Raw genomic sequence first — 19,343 nt, forward strand, 5'->3', positions numbered from 1 at the left:
ACTGCAAGCGAGTTTTAGTGCTGCAAATCTATTTATCTTTTGCTGAAACTCCCAGTCTTCATGGAGAGCGGAGGTCATGGTTGCTTAGCAACGGCAGACGCCTCCGGAGCGCAAGTGCCCGAACGCTTTGGAAAAAAGCAGAAAGCGGCGCACCTAGCGTTTTCTACGCGTTTTTAGGCGCGACATGTGAACAGCCCCTTAGGTAGGCGTGGTTGACTCTTAACTTTTATAAAGAATATCTCTTTGGATTTGAGACTTTAGTCTTTGCAACTTTACAGATCTTCTTTATGCACCAAGAGCTTGTAACACTCTAAAGAGAAAGGAAAAATTTAAATTGCATCATATGACCCCTTTTGGCTGTCTGATGTCGCCTTATCTGGTAAAACACACAGGTGTGTCAGACAGCTAAATTTAGATTTCATACTTGCTCTTCCAGACCACTCATTGATAAAAAATGTTATATATTTTGTAAAAAAAAGAAAAGAAAAGCGGGTTGAGATGAATAAATATTTTTATTTTAGGTACTTTTCAATACTGCTTACTCAGAATTTCAAAAGAAAATCTGTAAACTGTAATCAGGGCCGTTTCTAGCCAATTTGACGCCCTAGGCGATATCCCTATTGCAAATCTATATATAATTCTTATCAGACACCAGTTGCTTGTCACATTCAAATTGGTTGTCATAGTAACAACACTAATTTGTGGAGATTCAGCGCACTGAGTTCCACAAATCTGAATGCATTATTTGTAAATTGACTTAAGATAAACATTTTGCACAATTTAGTATCTGTAATATCATTGTGTTGCCACTAGATGACTGTATAGCCCTATGTAACAATCCCTAGTGGCTAAGACATTGCACATAATTTACACATAAATCACACATAAATTAATTTTATTACATTTTGATTTGTATACTATATACTATACTACTACATATTGTTTAGATATTATCAATGGCTACTTTTTTTGTTTAATTTTTTTGTTGTTGTTTCTTGAAACATTGATTTAAAGTGTCAGTTATTGCATTATTATTTCAGTCAAACCTATAAAACCCCCTTGTTACCCCAAACTACATATAAAAGCTTTATCAGTGGCATAAAAGTAACCAATGCAGCTACTTAATAATTTGCTACTCGTTAACGCGTTAACGTCCTCTTTAAATAATGTGACCTCTGCCCTCTATGACGCTGCTCTCCCCTTCAGCTGGTGGCGCCCTAGGCGACCGCCTAGCTCGCCTATGCCTAGAAATGGCCCTGGCTGTAATGATGATGTTTTAACTCACTTTGCATATATAATGATAATGACCTTATAAACTCTAGTCCTGCTTTGTGATTTGAAGTCTCTCAGTTCAACAGAATGGCTGAACATAAAATCCACAGTATTGCATTTTAAATTTCACAATTACTGTTTTTACTGTGTGTATATATAGACAGAAAAGGTAAAGCTCTCATTTTATTTGGCTTTTATTCTGTCTTTATTCTCAGGTGAATAAGATGTGCCATCTCTTCAGAGAGACCAGAACTGACTGTAAAGAGAGAGAAGTGCTCAAACATGTCAGAGACTATAACAAGCGCTACTCCGGAGCACCAAGACAGGTACAAACATTTGCTTAAAGTTGGTCTAAAGCAATAATGTGTCTTTTTTTTTAAATGCCATGTCAGACTGTAATCATATCAGTTTGCTTTTTGGGTAGTCAGACTGGCAAACGATGCGATTGTAGCTACTGTAATGCTCTCAAAGACAAGTGACGGCTGACTTGAAAAACTACATTATATAACCATTCTTTGTGTTGACAAACTCGTGCCGCTCCCAGTAAATTTGTACAATTACCATTATTACTTCTCAGCAGTGTGTTTATTATTTTATTTGCTCTGGATTATATCACATCACCACACCTATTTTAGTTCCTGATGCCACAAAGGTTGTGAAACCTCAGGCCAGGAAGGACAGTTTCCTACAGTTGGAAGACACCCATGGACATGTTTTTATTGTTCAGATACGCAGCACACACTGATATCCCACGTGCTAGTTCATATGCTACAGTATGATTGTCATCTTTTCCCTTTTTTAGGTAAAGGATTACTTGTGCGATACACCCCTCTTTCTGCTCTTTCTGGTGCGATGGCTGGGGAACATGAGCGGCCTGGTGTGGCTGTTTCTCTTGAGGGTGGCTGTCTGTGGATTTGGCGCTGCCATGTCTTTGGCCTCCCCACTGGAGACTCTTCCTGGGCCGCTGAGCAGTGTGCTGGGCACGCTGGATGATTTTGTAGTGGTCTTCCTTCTTCTCATCTGCATTATTAACATCAACCAGCAGATGGGGCCGCAGAGGACAAGAACACACTCGGTCATGCAGGGTGTGCTGACCGACACGTTGTAGAGGACAGTGATGATGTGCTTACTAGCATGTTGAAATTACACTAATCAACCTTGTTGGCAAAGGTTAACAGTGTTATGGCCTGCTGCACTTTGATCTTATTGAACATGGATTTTCAATGATGATGTGTCTAGAATAGACTTACAGCACTAAATGAGATGAGTGGAGTTCTGATGTTTTAAAAACAGCAATTTAAGGTGTTTTATTAAAGACATTGTATATAATAAATGTAAAGTGGTTTTGTAAATATGCAAGTTTATAATAAATATTTATATATACATTTATTTGTTTTTTTTTATGGTGTCTGAATACTTGATTCTAGCTGTGCATTTTCCCTTACACACACGACAAACATTTTATAATCAGGAATTTATTAAATGCTTTGAGTTTAATTCTTTGAAGTGTGTTTGCAGTGTTTCATCAAAAACTTGTAGTTGAATAATTTCAATGTTTATTTTTTCCTTTTTGTAAATAAAAATGGTGATAATGAAATTCAAACAGCACAAATTTAGAGTGTTTTTCTCATCATTAAACCTTTTCTCAGTGCAAAGTTAATAATTTCTGGAATGTCTATTTTGGATTTTTAAATGAAAAATGGTGATAATCAGCCATTAAATTTTAATTGTATCTCAAAAATGCTCAATAAAGAGCCCATTATGAATTTAGACATGTATATGTTGAGGCATCAGTTTCCAGCAGGACTCTACATGTTAATTCTACTTGAATGCAAACTAAGTCTGTATGTAGGAATGTAAGATTTCGAAAAGTCAAAGTGTCAAATTTTTAAACAAGAATCTTAAAGGAGTAGTTCACCCAAAAATGAAAATTCTGTCATTCACTAACCCTCATGTCATTTCAAACCATATTAAGAATGTTGACAACCAAACAATTTTGGTTCCCATTGACATTGACAAAAAATATAATGTAAGATGCATTCAGGTTTAAAATGACATGAGGGTGAGTAAATGATGACAGTTTTTTGGGTGAACTATCCCTTTAACAAGTTGTCTAGTTAGCCTATTTGTTTAGTTGTCTATCACAACTGTACAGTAGCATATCTCTATGAGCTCTGACACCAGACTGCCGCATTACGGAACATGCTAAGCCACGGTGAGGCCTCCAGTGATCCCCTGAGGTGCTGAGGGGCCCAAGCCCACTGCCAGCCCAGCACGGCCCGCTCTGGATGGGGCATCATAGCCAGGTGACGGCCATCTGCTGAGCAGATGCCTGCAACACCTTGTGCAGAACCATTGGGGTTCATGGGATAGATTTCAGTCGGGGTTCCCGAATCATCCACATAACGCAGAGGAGCCAAAGAGGCACCGATCAGCTTCTTCTGAGCCTCAGGAGAACGAAACTGCATCAGACCTATAGAACAAAAGAGGAGTTTTTAAAGTCTGTGTGTACCGGAAATTGCTGCCAACTTTATTTCAGTGCAGTGACATTTCCAACTGAAACGGAATATTGAATAGAAGACAGGGTTTAATTTTAGCCCTCCTCCTCTCCATCTCTTGAAGGGGCATGGTTCACCCAAGCTGTCAAACTGACATCATCAGAGAAGGAATGCAATTCCAGAGCGGAAGCAAATATTCAGATTTTGATTAAAGGTTACCAAGACAAAGACATTTTTTTCAGTGGATTAACTTGCATGGATTAATTGTTCTCCTCAAGACTAGCAATGTGCGCTAACAAAGTAAATAAAGTCAATTTTGATTTCATTTCATGAGGACCAATGTCACACAATCATGTTCCTTCACAGAAGCCGCCAAATTACTTGTGTAATCATTGTCAGGTGTGATTGTGGTTAAATTGATGGTGATGCAAGAGTCTTAGGACACAGCTGTGTGATTCTTTTGGATGTACAAAGCCTATCCTGCTCATTAAGTGATTGATAACATCAGGGTTTTGTCACTGAGGCCACACCAACAATTGGTATAAAGGGGGGAGGGAGGACATATAAAAATGAGTGTCTCTTGCCAACAGTTAAACAGAGGGAATAGTATTATGGTGTGGGGTGCCATTTCAGCCTCAGGAATAGGTGACTTAGTGAACATTGATGGCATCATGGATAAGAAGGTATACCACAATATTCTGAGGCACAGAGTACCTTCTGGGAATCATCTTATTGGGCATGGATTTATTTTTCCAAGAGGACAATGACCCTAAACATTCTTCTAACTATTGCCGGAACTACCTGCGATGGAAGGAAACACTGAAAATGATGGGCTGGCCCCCTCAAAGTCCGGACCTCAACCCCATCGAGCAAATTTGAGGCGAGTTGGAAAATAAACTGGACAGATCTACTGTACATTCAAAGGAAAGCCTTTGGCTTGAGTTGCAGAAGGCATGGGATAACATTAGTGTTGGCGTTCTCAGGAAATATATTGACACGATGCCAGAGAGATATGCTGCTGTAATTGCTGCAAAAGGTGGACATACCAAATATTAAAGTTAAAAGTGGATAAAAACAGTATGACTCACTTCATCTGATATTTGTTGTGCTCAGAGCAACCATCTGCATGTTTCATGAACATTATAAAATGAAATATTGTTTTGGAGGCAAAAAAAAAAAGCCAATATTTTCAGATCTGTCAGGTGTTCTAATAATTTGGGCCACCACTGTATTTATGATGAAAATAATTATTAAAAAGTCTAATATAATTTATAATGGCAAAGTCCGGACCTCAACCCCATCGAGCAAATTTGAGGCGAGTTGGAAAATAAACTGGACAGATCTACTGTACATTCAAAGGAAAGCCTTTGGCTTGAGTTGCAGAAGGCATGGGATAACATTAGTGTTGGCGTTCTCAGGAAATATATTGACACGATGCCAGAGAGATATGCTGCTGTAATTGCTGCAAAAGGTGGACATACCAAATATTAAAGTTAAAAGTGGATAAAAACAGTATGACTCACTTCATCTGATATTTGTTGTGCTCAGAGCAACCATCTGCATGTTTCATGAACATTATAAAATGAAATATTGTTTTGGAGGCAAAAAAAAAAAAGCCAATATTTTCAGATCTGTCAGGTGTTCTAATAATTTGGGCCACCACTGTATTTATGATGAAAATAATTATTAAAAAGTCTAATATAATTTATAATGGAAAAAAAAAAACTATTAAAACGATATATTTTTTTCTTATTATTTTTCTAGTGGTCTCAGACTTTTGGAACTCACTTGCAATAGAAGTAAATGCACTTGTCAAGTACAATGAACAGTACAATGAACATATTTCTAACCTTCTCCATGAGCAACCCAAATGCCCAGAGCAGATCCCTCCATTCCCTTAAGCATGATGGCCGGAGAGGGCAGGATACCTATACTCACAAACCTCGATTCAAACCGACCAGACTTATTATGGGTCAGAGTAACATCAGAACCTACAATAAAAATGAATAAAAAAATATTTAATTTATAAAAATAAAAGGAGCAAGGTAAATTCTTGAGGCGGTTGTTGGTATTTACATATGGTGAAACTAAAAGGTTTCTCTCTCACCTCCATCCACTCTTTCACCCACCCAGCCAAGCAAAGCCATGAGCTGACACCCGTTACACACTCCTAGACTCAGCGTGTCATCACGATTGCGGAAGAGTTCAAACTCCTCACGAGCCTTGGGGTTAAAGGTCACTGTGGCAGCCCACCCTGATGAATAAGAAAAAAAGTCAAAGCTTTTGATCATCAGCTGGAGAACAAGTGCTAAGACCCAGTCATTTTTTCAGTCATGGCCTAATGGTTAGAGAGTCGGACTCGTAACCCAAAGGTTGCGGGTTCGAGTCTCGTACCGGCAGAGATTGTAGGTGGGGGGAGTGAATGTACAGCGCTCTCTTCCACCTTCAATACCACGACTGAGGTGCCCTTGAGCAAGGCACCGAACCCCCAACTGCTCCCCGGGCGCCGCAGCAAAAATGGCTGCCCACTGCTCCGGGTGTGTGTGTGTTCACTGCTGTGTGTGCACTTTGGATGGGATAAATGCAGAGCACTAATTCAGAGTATGGGTCACCATACTTGGCCACATGTCACGTCATTTATATTTTCAGTAGGCAGAGTGGCAAGGCCAGTACTAAATAACCTATGACCTGAGTCACAAATCTATGGTCATTTGAACATTCAATGGTGGGGATGAGTTAATGCTTGTTATCATTATATAGCAAAACTAACATACAGTTCAGCAGTGATATGCAAGATTGCTGCAACACGCAATAGTGTGATTTTCACCTTTAGCTGACCCCAGCACATCTGCATAGCTAAAACCACCCACAAACACCACGGCTCGGAAGGGGTCAAGGGTCATGGAGCCTGAGCACAGGTCCTGCATTGTGACATCCCACACCTACAGATCATACAAGAAAAAAGGTAAAAATGTCAAAATTAATTCAACTTAGCCTTATTAAAAGTTAAAATGAAAACGTTTAAAAGCAAACAACCAGCATTTGTGCTATTAGTGAACAAACATCATCCCTAAATCCTTTTAATAAAAAATTACTGACTACAAACTCCAACACATACATATTTAAAAACACAAATCTTGAATCTTTCTTTGTGTAGGTGTGTCTTTACCTCGAATCCAGCCATGAACAGAGAAGCAGACATCTCTCTGTCTCCGTTACTGCCTTCCTCTCTCACAACAGCTGCACAAGGTTTCCCTGAAGCTGAAACGCAAGTCACATATTTTAACATACAGGTCAAGTATAAATATGGGAAAGATTCAAGATTGATGGTCTCACAGAGCTCTTTAATGATGGGTGTTTGGGAGGGGTCAAAGGTGAGCTTGAGGTACTGCTGTGTGCGAGAAGCAAGCCCTTCTTCTTCCTCTTGGACACACAGTGGATTAGCCTGCAGTCTCTCCAGCTGAAAACTAGTGCTTTCCCATATTGCCCTAAGTGTGGGTAGATGCTCATTCAGCACTTCCTGTCCACAAAGACTCACTCTGACCTACAAGACAGTATGGAGAAGAAATCAGCAGTTATTAAACGCTTTCTCTGCAATCACTGAGGTCCAATAATATTCCACTGAGCTCCATTAATCCATGCATATGCTTTTAGGTGAAAAAAAAACTCCGCTCACCCTGGCATCAGGTCCAAAACCAGAAGTTCTACCAATTCTGTGACAGAGGAGACCAGCATGTGTGTATCTCTGACAGACAGTCGATGCGTTTCTCTCACACACTTCCAAAACCAGACCGAGCTCCTCTGAAAAAAGAGCCTCCATCACTGAAAGAGAGGAATGAGGAGAGACATGAGGAAATATCTATAGCTATGTTTCCATTGCAGCTGCAAATGTAATCTTGTGAAAAATCGGAATAATCACAAAAACACAAATTTCACTGAATTTTTTTACGCAATGCCAACTTTATCCGCTGGAACGCCACACTCTCATGAACATGCGTACAACAGTTAGCGGAAGCTAGAGATTATATTTGATAAAGTTTTAAATACAAATATTTCTCTTGCACAAATGCATCGCTTCACTTCCGAAGGACTTTATTAATCCCTTAGAGCTGTGTGGAATACTTTTTATGATGGATGGATGGATGCACTTTTTTGGGATTCAAAATCTCAACCCCCATTCAATGCCACTCTAAAGCTTGGAAGAGCCAGGACATTTTTAATATAAGTTTAATTGTATTCGTCTGAAAGAAAAAAAGTCATTTACTGTACACCTGAGGCTTGAGGCCGAGTAAATCATGGGGTAACTTTCATGTTTGGGTGAATTATCCCTTAATAAAAGATAATGGAACGTCTTACCTTGAATTAAAAAAAATAAAATCACACACAAATAAGGATGTATACAGGTAAGTGACTAGTAAAAACACTGATTTACATAATTTTTTTTTTAAATAAATGCTAACTCAAAATATTAATAAATACGCTAATAGCACATAAATAATAACAAAATACTTTTTTTCGGAGACACAAAGTATACAGCTCAAATCAGTTTACGCAATTTATGTGAAAAAAAAAAAATTCCAAAATGCACATGCGGTTATTTTCTATGCAGACTGTAATGAAAAAGTAGATGGAACCTGGTTTATGATGGCTGGCACAAGCAGCTTTAACTAAAAAGTTTCATTTATTTCCAAAACAAATAATTTTTTATTACCAACCGTCAACGCCTTCTAAAGGCATGTCGACGTCCATCCCATGATTCCCTGCAAAGGCCATCTCCAGTAGACAGGAAATGAGCCCCCCATCACTGACATCATGTCCTGCAGTCAGCAGTCGATCTGCAATATAAAGTTAAAATCAACAGATTGTATAGAGATAAAATGCTGTTGTGCGTTGAGAATTTACAGAGTTGGCCCTATTTGAGGAGGAGCAAAAACTGTTCCTAGATCAGGATGAAGTAATAAAAAAAATAAAAAAAAATAAATAAAATAAAAAATTCATAATAGCACATACTGACCCTGAATCAATGATTGTGTTGTGTTAAAGCAAGCAGAGAGTTTGTCTGGCTGATCCAGATCTGGACTGCTGTCTCCAAGTTGCCCATAACACTGAGCTAGAGCAGAGCCGCCCAGCCTGTATTTACCTGAGCTCACAGGCACATACAGAAGCACACCTGAGAAAGGAAGAGAGTGCATGTGAGAGATGAACACACTAGTATATACTAGCAGAAATATAAGACTGTGCTAAAAGTGGTAAAGATTCAGGATCAACCTTTGCCATCAGGGTTGTCCAGGTCAGGGGTCACAGTAGCTGTGATATCAGGACACACAGCATACACAGAGATAACCAGCGAGCCTAAAAACACAAGGAGAGCAGTTTGTAGTTTGACATAAAATGCATGCAGGAAATGTCTTATTTACTTTACAATAAAAATCACATGCAACTAGGTATGTGTAAGGGCAAAGGTCTAGTTGAGTACTAGTGACCCCAACTGAAGTAAAACAGCTGTGATACATTTATTTTAGGATTCTCAGATGAATAGAATGTTCAAAAACACAACATTTATTTTGATTTTTTTTGTAACATTTTAAATGCATTTACTGCAACTTTTGATCAATTTAATTTTTAATCAGTAGTATTAATTTATTAATAAAAACTTATCTTACTAAGCCCAAGCTTTTAAACAATAGAGTATAAAACACATGTGACATACTCATGCTGTAATTTATGAGTGACCAACTTTTCATTTTTTATGTGAATCGACTATTGTCCATCCCTAATTCAGCTATGCTTAACACTGGTACCTGGGGCCTTGACAGTTTCTCCACTGACACGTGCAGCCATGCTGAGTGAATCTTTTCCCCCATCCACAGCCACTCCCAGCTGACCCATCACCATACACATGGCCTGACACGCCTCCCACAGGCACGCTCCCTCTCCTGGCAGCTTAGCAGCCCACATCCAGTTACCGCTGCACTTTACATCCTGAGAAGACATGCACAGATATGTGTGTTTTTTTTTCTTTCCAAATTTACATGCACTGAGTCACTTAATTTTTCACCCAAAAATGAAAATTCTCTCATTAATTACTCATGTCATTCCAAACCTGTAAGAACTTCGTTCATCTTTGGAACACATATTTTTGATGAAATCCGAGAGCTTTCTGACCCTGCATAGACAGCAATGGTACTACTAACATGTTCAAGGCCCAGAAAGGCAGGAAGGCCATCGTTAAAATAGTCCATGTGACATCAGTGGTTCAACCGTAATTTTATGAAGCTATGAGAATACTTTTTGTGCACAAAGAAAACAAAAATAACTTTTTTCAACATTTTCTTCTCTTCCGTGTCATGCGGTGGTACTGTTGTGAATGCACACCAAAGACTGACATGGAAGAAAAGAAATTGTTGAATAAAATTGTTATTTTAGTTTTTTCATCAAAAATATCTTAATTTGTGTTCTGAGGATGAATGAAGGTCTTCCAGGTTTGGAACAACATGAGGGTGAATAGTTAATGACAGAATTTGAATTTTTTTGGATGAACTATCCCTTTAACATGTTCAAAAATGCAAAGGCTTCTCCACCTTGAGAGCAGACACTCTTGCAAACACCAGGTTAGTGAGAGCTTCTCCCACAGCCATACGAGCCCCAGCTGCTGGTGACACTAGCCCTTTGATTGGCTGCTCGCCTATCGCCGTGGCAGCTCCCTGGAGGCTGAACGGCGACAGGGCAACAACAGCTACATCTGCCAGTGGAGTGTGAAGAGGACCCACACACTGTTGCTGAGCAACCAGACCAGTCACAGATCGATCAACCTGGAACAGATGGTTTTGCGTAATTAAGGCCTTTGTAATGCCTGTATGTTAGACAAACCAAATAATAATTAAATAATAAAATGTATTTAAATATTTAAATACAATTATTAAAAAACTAAATTAAGTTTAAGATGGCAAGATAGCGATACATTTTAATGTCTGGATATATCTGGAAGTGTATACATTTGCATTATTCAGAACAGACCTGCAACCTATTTCTGGCCTACCAGTTGTGTACCACTGCAATATTCAACGATGCAAAAGTCATATATTATTATGCATGTGTTAAGCAGTGAGTATTGTACCTTGTTGGTGAGGTAGCGCTTACTGGCCACTGCAGGCAGCCGGAGAACTCTCTCCAGAGCTGGAAGAACAGAAAGACCCACAGGAAGAGAGAGAGGCTGCAGAGACACAGCCATGCGCTCCAATACAAACTCCTAAAACGATATGTAGACCTGACTGAGTGGAAAGCAACATAAAAGTAAATCCAAAACGCATAATTCGATCACTTAAATTTGGGAGACTAGACACTGCAGTACAAAAATCAGCCAAGAGAGGGTGCACTGTACCACAATTTCTAACTTTTGTCAATATCTTAGTGAAGTCTTCAATAGCAGATTTAGGCCATGTCTGGTAAAGTTTAAACCTTTTGTGGCATCTTTCCCAGGACCCAATCCAACTCCAAATCAACAGGGCACCGGTCACTATCAAGCCCATTGGTCTGTTTACCGAGGTCATCCACCAACACAATCTAAAGAGCAATACATGTACATGAGCATGTCAAGAAGTGTCCCAAAATAAATTTTTAGCTACAAAAAGGTAGTTTGACTCACCTTGCCATCCCCAGTTATCTTGCCCACAAAGTCGACAGGACATTTCTCCCTCTGACACACCCTCTCGAGAAAGCTCCGGTCAGAGGGGCGGAGCAACAGCGCATTACTCTCCTGATACTCCGCCCCCCACAGTTCCAAAACACTGAGGGTGGAGTCACCTCTCTGAGCATTAAGGTAAAATATGTATATGAAATATTTTGACATAAAAATTAAGATACAGATGTTTTATTAAAGTCTTTATCTCACCTTAAACTTGCTAGTATAGATAACGGCACCAGCAGGCTCACTCAGCTCCTTTAACACATTACCTACACAAATAACAAGATGTTTTTATACATTATAACACATTTGTGTTGTTGAGTAGGGAAATACTAAACTTAAAATCACCCATACCATTGCCCCCAGCACCCTGGTCATGAATGCTGCAGATGGGGTTTCCTTCCTCTCGCTCCAGGCAGGCCCTGAGAGCCCGGTTCATCTTTTGCTCCATTTCAGCATCTCCTCTTTGAACTGCGCCAAGATCCCTGGCACTGGAGTTATCACCTTGAACCTACAATAATACATACACACACACACATGTACACATTAAGTTGCATCATTGCACAGTCTATGAAAAATGATGCAACACACAGACATGCTCTGTAAACACAAAAAACCCTGAACTTTAGAGCAGCTTGTAAATTAATTTAATTTAGAAGATTTTGTGTACCTGTACAGAAGAGGCAGCTCCTCCGCCAACACCGATCCTGTACACAGGACCTCCCATTTTCACCACCTCCATACCTGCCCAGGACAAGAGAAAAAAAATGGAAGAATGAATAAAGGGAAAAAAGCTGTTTGTATATACTACCATGCACTTAGATGTCAGTAAGTTTTTTTTTTTTTTAAAGAAATTAATACTTTTATTCAACAAGGATGGATTAAATTAATCAAAAGTAGCAGTAAAGACATTTATAGCATTTAAAAATGTATATTCCAAATAAATACTGTTCTTTTGAACTGAAAATTGTATTATGGTTTCCACAAAATGGCAGTAACTGTTTTAAGCATTGATGATAATAAGAAATGACTCTTGAGCACCAAAATCAGCAAATCAGAATGATTTCTGAAAGATCATGTGACAATGAAGACTGGAGTAATGGCGGCAGAAAATTCAGCTTTGCCACTACAGAAATAAATAAATCCATTTCTAAATGGAAATTCTGAAACAAATTATAGTGCATTAGGTGTATATTATTCCTTGTGTACCTGGTGAAGCCTGTTCTTTCTTCACATGCTGGTCCTCAATAGAGCCTAGCCCACCACTGAACATGATCGGCTTTATCCACTCCCGTCGTTCACCGTTAGCCAAACACATCCCAAAGGAACGAGCAAAGCCTTAATGGGCATGAAAAGAATAAGTAAACAACTGTAGATACAAGCTAATATCCGCAAAAAAAAACAGATGGCTATTGTCCTGTTATATTTCACCTGCTAGAACGGGCTCCCCAAACTTATTTCCGTAGTCAGAGGCTCCATCACTGGCCTCTATGGCCACCTGGAGTGGAGGAGCAAAGCTGGATGGGTACTCCCACCCTTCCTCCTCCCACGGGAGCACAAACCCTGCAGAAGAGAAAAGATACAGATATGGGAAAGTTTGCTTAGAAACAAAATATGGCAAAGAATGAACTGAGCTGAGTTTTAGGGCTTACCTGGGATATGCAGGTTGCCGAAGCAGTACCCAGCAGTGCCTGCGATCACATGACCACCTTTTCCAGCACTCTGCACATCTCTGATTCGTCCACCTGTACCTGTGGTGGCTCCGCTGAATGGAGCAACACCTGGGCATAATAAAGAGCATTTTATGACTCAAATATAAACGTTATTATTGTTGTAATTGTCAACTAAAACCAAAAAATAAAAAATAAAAATAAAAAAATCATAAAATATTATATTGCACAAAACAAAAGATATGTATGCGACAGAAATATTTTCAAAATCTAAACAAAAATCAAAAGCATAAAATTATGAAAGCTTAATTTATTTTATGACTCAAATATAAACGTTATTATTGTTGTAATTGTCAACTAAAACCAAAAAATAAAAAATAAAAAAAATCATAAAATATTATATTGCACAAAACAAAAGATATGTATGCGACAGAAATATTTTCAAAATCTAAACAAAAATCAAAAGCATAAAATTATGAAAGCTTAATTGAATTTATTTTAAGAAATTTAAATAAACTGAAAATACACAAATAAAAGCTAATTCTAGATATAAAAATACTGTAATAGTATATAAATAATACTACTACTAAAACATAGCACTGTTCAATGCATTAAATTATTGAAATATTAGCAAAAATATTTGAATACTTAATTGCTGCGATTAATATTTTGCTTATTGACCATGCTGTCAGTAATAACTATTTTAATTCTCATTTAAATTAATTTAGGTTGGCCGCTACACATTTGTAAATAAGCAAGCAGGTTGAATGTATTTAGGATCAGACCGGTGGGGAAGTTGTGCGTCTCTGCAGTGAAGATGACGTGTCTAGTAGCATGTCGGGTTTTATATGGACAGGCCTGCGCAGGGTTTGTGGGATACATACACTCCATCTCCATGCCTTTAATGCCACTACAATCACACAAGAACCACATATTGAGAAATTCTGCCCAAGCGCTGTTCAAATGGGTTGACTTTCACAGAGAAGCATCTAACCTGCTGTTGTCACAGTATTTGATGACATTGTTCTGGTTGCTATGGTGCTGAGTGCCCATAATAAGACTAAAGAGTGTCTCTTTCTGCTCTTCTCCATCAATGATCATTCGCCCTCGGAAGAACCAATGGCGGCTGTGCTCACTGCAGGACAGAGAGAGAGCATGAGATTGTCATTGTACATGTTATTGCAGATAAAAGACTTCCTTTGGTGTTTATTCTCTGGAGAGCACACACCTGTTGGACTGAGCCAGATCAAAGCATTCTACACTGGTGGGATTCCTTCTCACCCTCTGGAAGAGTGCAGTGTAGTAGTCCAGATCCCAAGAGTCAAACGCCAACCCTGCTCATACATGCAGAAATAGAGACAGACAGACAGACAAAAAGCAACCAGATAAACATGGAAAGAAGAAAAAGATAATCAGAAATGGATGCAAAAACTAAATATACTAAACTGACCCTTGCTAAGCTCCTCCTCACTAACTGCTAACCCAGACAAGTTTTACAGAACATCCTGTCTGCCTTATTTTTCAACGCAGAAGTAAGCAGTTTTCTGTGAACGTGTGAGACTTCCGGTTCATTAGCCACAGTAGGGAAATAACGAGAAGAATACCAAAGTGCAATAAATGGCAAAACGGTTTACACTACAAACCAGTGTGTTCATAATTAAGATAATGCATTCAAATAATATGATAAGACACCAGTCTGCAATATCAAGCAGTAAAACAAGCCGTTTTGTACAGCTAAAAATAGCTGGAAGTGAATGACACCGGAAGCCAGTACCATACAATTTACAAATGGCTGTGCCTGCACTTAAGAGAAAAATAAGGTGGATAGTAACATTATTACAAGTCATAAAATTGCTGTAAGTGAACGAAACTGTTCTTAATGCATTTACTATTGTACTGCAAACTGTTACTTTTGATACTACAATGATGATGTTAACATTGATTTATAATAATAGAATAAACACTTAAATTAACTGTTTAAAAAAAAATGCTACTGTAAGTGACAAAGAAACAAATCTGTACTGCTTTTTTGGATAATTTAAGTAAGATTGCAGTTAAAACTATCAAAACAGAGAGATGTTCCATAAACTTTTGTTCAAATGTTTGAGATTTTAATACAGTAAAAACTGTAACATTGGGAAATATCACTGCAATTTAAAAGATGTTTCTATTTGAATATATCTTGAAATATAATTTCTTTCTGCTATGGCAAATCTGAATTTTCAGCAGTCATTACTCCAGTCTTCAGTGTCACATGATCCTTTAGAAATCATTCTAATATGCTGATTTGGTGCTAAAGAAAAATGTCTTATTATTATCAATGTTGAAAACAGTTGTGCTGCTTAACAGAAAGTTCAAAAGAACAGCACATTTTATTATTTTATAATGTAAACACTGCCAAACAAAACAATAAAATGCCATTTTTGATCAAGTTAATATGGCCTTGACTCCTTGCTGAATACAAGTATTCATTTCTTTACAAATAAGAAATCTTACTAACCCCAAACTTTTAAACGGTAGTGTACAACATCAAAGAACAAAACCTCATCTGAGGAAATGATCAGACTTAGTGAAAGGGCAATTCTTTATAAAAAAAAAACTATTCTGATCTATTCTCAAAACAGAAATAAGCCTACATTTACATTTTAATGGACTGTTAAGGATGTCACGTGATTGTTTTATTTCTAACCCAGTAGGCCTTCATTAACCTGAGATGTAGGCAGTGAGCTTCGGTGTAACCCACCACCATACTGTCTCTCATACAGTCATTCATTCTTTCCTTTCACACACATCGTGATCTAATCAAATAGGCCCCTCTTTTCTTGTGACATCTACTCTTCCTCTAATCATGTTAAGCCTCATGTGACCTTAAAATACTGCATCATTATTTGTAGAAGAAAGAGTTGCAGATCTCATCACTGAATACTGCCTACACACACAGTTCTTAAAGCAGTTGATTAAATCATTTTTCAAATATTTCAGTCTCTTTAGTCTTTAAGAATAATGTCATTTTCATTTTGTAATACTGCTACTGGTTTTATATCCTTGTACTCGTAATGTAATGGTAAAATCATAAGACAAAAGCATCAGATGGTTATACTAGTACTTAACAGATATGGGAATTTTCCCATATTTTTCCACTTCTGTTAATTTGCCAATGGGATGATGTGGAGTGTCTTAAAGACCAACTATTGGCTGATTAATCTGTTTCTCACTAGGTAAAACCATGGTACTCCAAGCTAAATATTCTCATTATCAAGTTGTTGTTGTTGTTTTTTTTTTAGAGGAAATGTGGTTCAGACTCCAAAAACATTTCTTACCAAGTTCATCATTCACCTTCTCTAAGGCAGCACGACCTTTTCCTAGAATGTCCACCTCAAATACTTCCTGTGGCCGAATATCAACAGCAAAAGATGTGATTGGCTGGGAGTAAATGCATTCGGTCATACTGTCATACAAGCAGCAAATCAGTCTCTCCATCTCTCCGTCCTTCAATACACCATTAGGTCCTTCCTGGGGCTAGATGGCGATGAAAAAGAGAGCTTTTAATCAAGATGGGTGGAAAAAAATCTCACTGAAATGTAAAGCTATTTAAAGCTATTCTCTGACCTTGATCAAATGCCTGCGGGAGAGCTCCACTCTCGTCACCCGGCTCAGACCTGCGCTTTGGCAGATGGACACTGCATTGGTGGACCAAGCAGTGGAGAAGTTCAACCTACAATGGTCAAGATATAATCGAAACATGTGATGCGAGTTATAATAAAGATCACAATGCCATACCATCATGATAAGATAGTGGTAGGTAGAGGTTACCTGGGTCCAATCTCCACCATTCTTGCCCCATCCTCTGGTTTTAAAGTAGGCTTCTCAGACAGACTGACAGAATGAGGAGGAGTGAACAACCAGCACAAAATACCTTTATGCTCCACACTCAAAGAGTCAGACCCTGGGAGAGAAAGAGATGATGATGAGATGACAAAGACAGACACTAATGGATGAGAACAACACTTGAACAAAACTGAGCCACATGATGACACTATTGCTTTCCTTAGATCTGCTTTATAGCTGAATTTAATTGGTTTCATAATTGATAAACTCTGCAAAAATGACAGTTATTGAACTAAACTGCATCAACACTGAACTGGCTTAAGCTGAAATAGATTTGCTTTTTAAGTGAGTCTTGTCTTTTTTAGAGCTGCTTTACAGCTGAAATTGTATTCATTTCACTATTGAAGAACTTTGCAACATTTATACTGTTATTTTCCTTTTTATTACGGCTTTGAAATAATATGTATCGTAAAATGCAATGTAAATAAATGTGATTTAAACTTTTTGCTATTTCTACACAATATTCTCTCACCGTCCAGCTCTACATTGTAGCAAAGCTCTGTTGTTATTGTGACATCTGGATACAGTTGTGCGATTCTTCGTATGACCCGACCCTCCCCAGTCTCCTCTCTTCTGTAGAACCACACGACAGGCATGATCCTGAAAGAAAGACAGCAAGAGAATATCCATAACTAGTGCTGCTTACTTTTTTTAACTGTGCATACTGGGGCATAATAGGGAAAGCATTTCCTGACTTACCTTAAATTTATCAGCAATTAATAATAATCATAATAATAAAAACTCAGCTTAGTCAGTTAATTTACTTAAAAGAGAAAGGTTTTAGATTACTAGTAATGATTGGCTTCTATGGGGAATAAGGGATGAGCTAAGTAAGGGGTCAAACAAATAATGTGTGGGTTGCATCACAAGGCAGACAATCACAGTCTAGTCAGAGGTCACCTATTCAGATAACCCTCAAGCATCCTTCATATAACAGCCCTTAATCAGTCCTTCGTGGACAAATTTGGGCACGAAGGTCTCGGGTGTGATTCCAATTTTTTTTTAAATAAATGTCTTATCACCATCTTCGATAAAATAAAATCGATCAATTTATGCAATTTTTTATTGTTATTTTATTTACCTCTAAAAGTACCATATTTTAATGTAAAATATGCTTATTTTTGTGTTATATTTAATATTTATTTTACTTCAGTAAAAATTTTTTATTCCATTAAGTTAAGACAGCCAAAACCTAAAAATATGGTGACTTTGGTGACATCTGGTGGCTTATGATGGTATAAAAATATAAAAATATCAAGCCACTATATGGCAGTAGTATTCAATGGCTTTTTTGTGGGTGTGTGTGTGTGTGTGTGTGAGAGAGAGTGTGATTGCTTGACACATTGAGAATGTTGTATAGGCTCACCCCTTCATTTATGTGTGTACTTGAGCTGCATTGTGTTGGATTTATTGGACAAATAAAAAACAATGCTTTGAATTTTAGTATTTCCTATGGGAGAAATTTAGGAGTTTTTTTTTTCCCCCAACCACTTAACTTTGTTGAATCAAGTCCTCTATTTTTTTGTGTGTTCAGGTGGCAAACTTAGGAAAAGTAGCCAAGTCTTGAACCGCTCAAATTAAGGAAACTATAAAAAAGTAGAAGAAAGATTTTGCCCAGATTTGTCCAGAAGGATTTTTTATGTAGAATATGCTTATTTTTTTTGTTATATTTAATATTTCTTTTACTTCAGTAAAAAATATCATTGCAGTAAGTTCAGAACTTCAGACAGCCAAAACCTAAAAATTTGGTGCCATCTGTGGACAATAAAAATATCAAACATTTCAATGTCACTCACTATTTGGCTGTAGTACTCAATGGCTTTTTTGTGGGAGTGTGTGTGTACAGGTTTATACTATATCCTGGTGGGGGGACCTGAAACCTGAATACACACACACTCATGGGAACTCATGTCACGATGGGGACCTAAATTGAGGTCTCCATGGGTACAAAAGCTTATAAATCATACAAAATGAGCTTTTTTGAGAAAGTAAAAATGCACAAAGTTTCCTGTGACGGGTAGGTTTAGGTGTAGGGTGATAGAAAATACGGGTTGTACAGTATAGAAACCATTACGCCTATGGAGAGTCCCGACAAGGATAGCTAATCAGACGTGTGTGTGTTTGACACATTGAGAATGCTGTATAGGCTCAAACCTTCATTTCTGTGTATGTTTGACGCTGCATTGGGTTGGATTTATTTATTATTAAAAAATGCTTTGAAATTTGGTATTTCCCATTCATTCCCTATGGGTGCCCATTTTTGGGCACTTAGGTCAAATTAAGGAGTTTTTCCACCTACTTAACATTGTTGAATCGAGTCCTCTTTTTTGT

The 19,343-nt window shown here is 38.0% G+C and overlaps 2 protein-coding genes across 3 annotated transcripts in view; one reads left to right on the forward strand and one right to left on the reverse strand.

Annotated features, from left to right (window-relative positions):
- Positions 1-1,250: 1,250 nt before the first annotated feature.
- Positions 1,251-2,396, forward strand: LOC107593868 (E3 ubiquitin-protein ligase RNF170-like). The gene is made up of 3 exons (XM_016283746.1): positions 1,251-1,262; positions 1,488-1,598; positions 2,075-2,396. The coding sequence occupies exons 1-3, from the start codon at positions 1,251-1,253 to the stop codon at positions 2,378-2,380; spliced, it is 429 nt and encodes a 142-aa protein (XP_016139232.1). The 3' UTR covers positions 2,381-2,396.
- LOC107593806 (phosphoribosylformylglycinamidine synthase-like) overlaps positions 2,389-19,343 on the reverse strand; it is a 17,813-nt gene continuing 858 nt past the window's right edge. The window contains exons 2-29 of one of the 2 annotated variants that reach the window (XM_016283681.1): positions 17,485-17,612; positions 16,938-17,070; positions 16,734-16,839; positions 16,445-16,643; positions 14,353-14,458; positions 14,119-14,259; positions 13,910-14,034; positions 13,107-13,235; positions 12,886-13,017; positions 12,664-12,792; positions 12,125-12,198; positions 11,809-11,965; positions 11,662-11,723; positions 11,416-11,577; positions 11,229-11,333; positions 10,888-11,019; positions 10,352-10,582; positions 9,572-9,752; positions 9,039-9,122; positions 8,785-8,940; positions 8,486-8,605; positions 7,447-7,592; positions 7,107-7,314; positions 6,940-7,031; positions 6,598-6,712; positions 5,878-6,024; positions 5,621-5,761; positions 2,389-2,507 (exon numbers count right to left, since the gene is read on the reverse strand). In XM_016283681.1, coding sequence (XP_016139167.1) covers positions 2,476-2,507; positions 5,621-5,761; positions 5,878-6,024; positions 6,598-6,712; positions 6,940-7,031; positions 7,107-7,314; positions 7,447-7,592; positions 8,486-8,605; positions 8,785-8,940; positions 9,039-9,122; positions 9,572-9,752; positions 10,352-10,582; positions 10,888-11,019; positions 11,229-11,333; positions 11,416-11,577; positions 11,662-11,723; positions 11,809-11,965; positions 12,125-12,198; positions 12,664-12,792; positions 12,886-13,017; positions 13,107-13,235; positions 13,910-14,034; positions 14,119-14,259; positions 14,353-14,458; positions 16,445-16,643; positions 16,734-16,839; positions 16,938-17,070; positions 17,485-17,608 — 3,669 coding nt within the window. In that variant the 5' untranslated portion in view covers positions 17,609-17,612 and the 3' untranslated portion in view covers positions 2,389-2,475. Of the gene's footprint in view, positions 2,508-3,346; positions 3,746-5,620; positions 5,762-5,877; positions 6,025-6,597; positions 6,713-6,939; positions 7,032-7,106; positions 7,315-7,446; positions 7,593-8,485; positions 8,606-8,784; positions 8,941-9,038; positions 9,123-9,571; positions 9,753-10,351; positions 10,583-10,887; positions 11,020-11,228; positions 11,334-11,415; positions 11,578-11,661; positions 11,724-11,808; positions 11,966-12,124; positions 12,199-12,663; positions 12,793-12,885; positions 13,018-13,106; positions 13,236-13,909; positions 14,035-14,118; positions 14,260-14,352; positions 14,459-16,444; positions 16,644-16,733; positions 16,840-16,937; positions 17,071-17,484; positions 17,613-19,343 lie in introns of those variants that run through there. The other variant, XM_016283680.1, reaches the window with a different exon arrangement.

Source organism: Sinocyclocheilus grahami, unplaced genomic scaffold (genome assembly GCF_001515645.1).
Source record: "Sinocyclocheilus grahami isolate Dianchi unplaced genomic scaffold, SAMN03320097.WGS_v1.1 scaffold176.1, whole genome shotgun sequence".
Classification (NCBI taxonomy): Eukaryota; Metazoa; Chordata; class Actinopteri; order Cypriniformes; family Cyprinidae; genus Sinocyclocheilus; species Sinocyclocheilus grahami.

Bases quoted from the DNA above. Each gene is read 5' to 3' on its own strand.
- LOC107593868 (XM_016283746.1), top strand. The intron at 1,599-2,074 runs GTACAAACATTT...TCCCTTTTTTAG, and splicing joins ACTCCGGAGCACCAAGACAG to GTAAAGGATTACTTGTGCGA.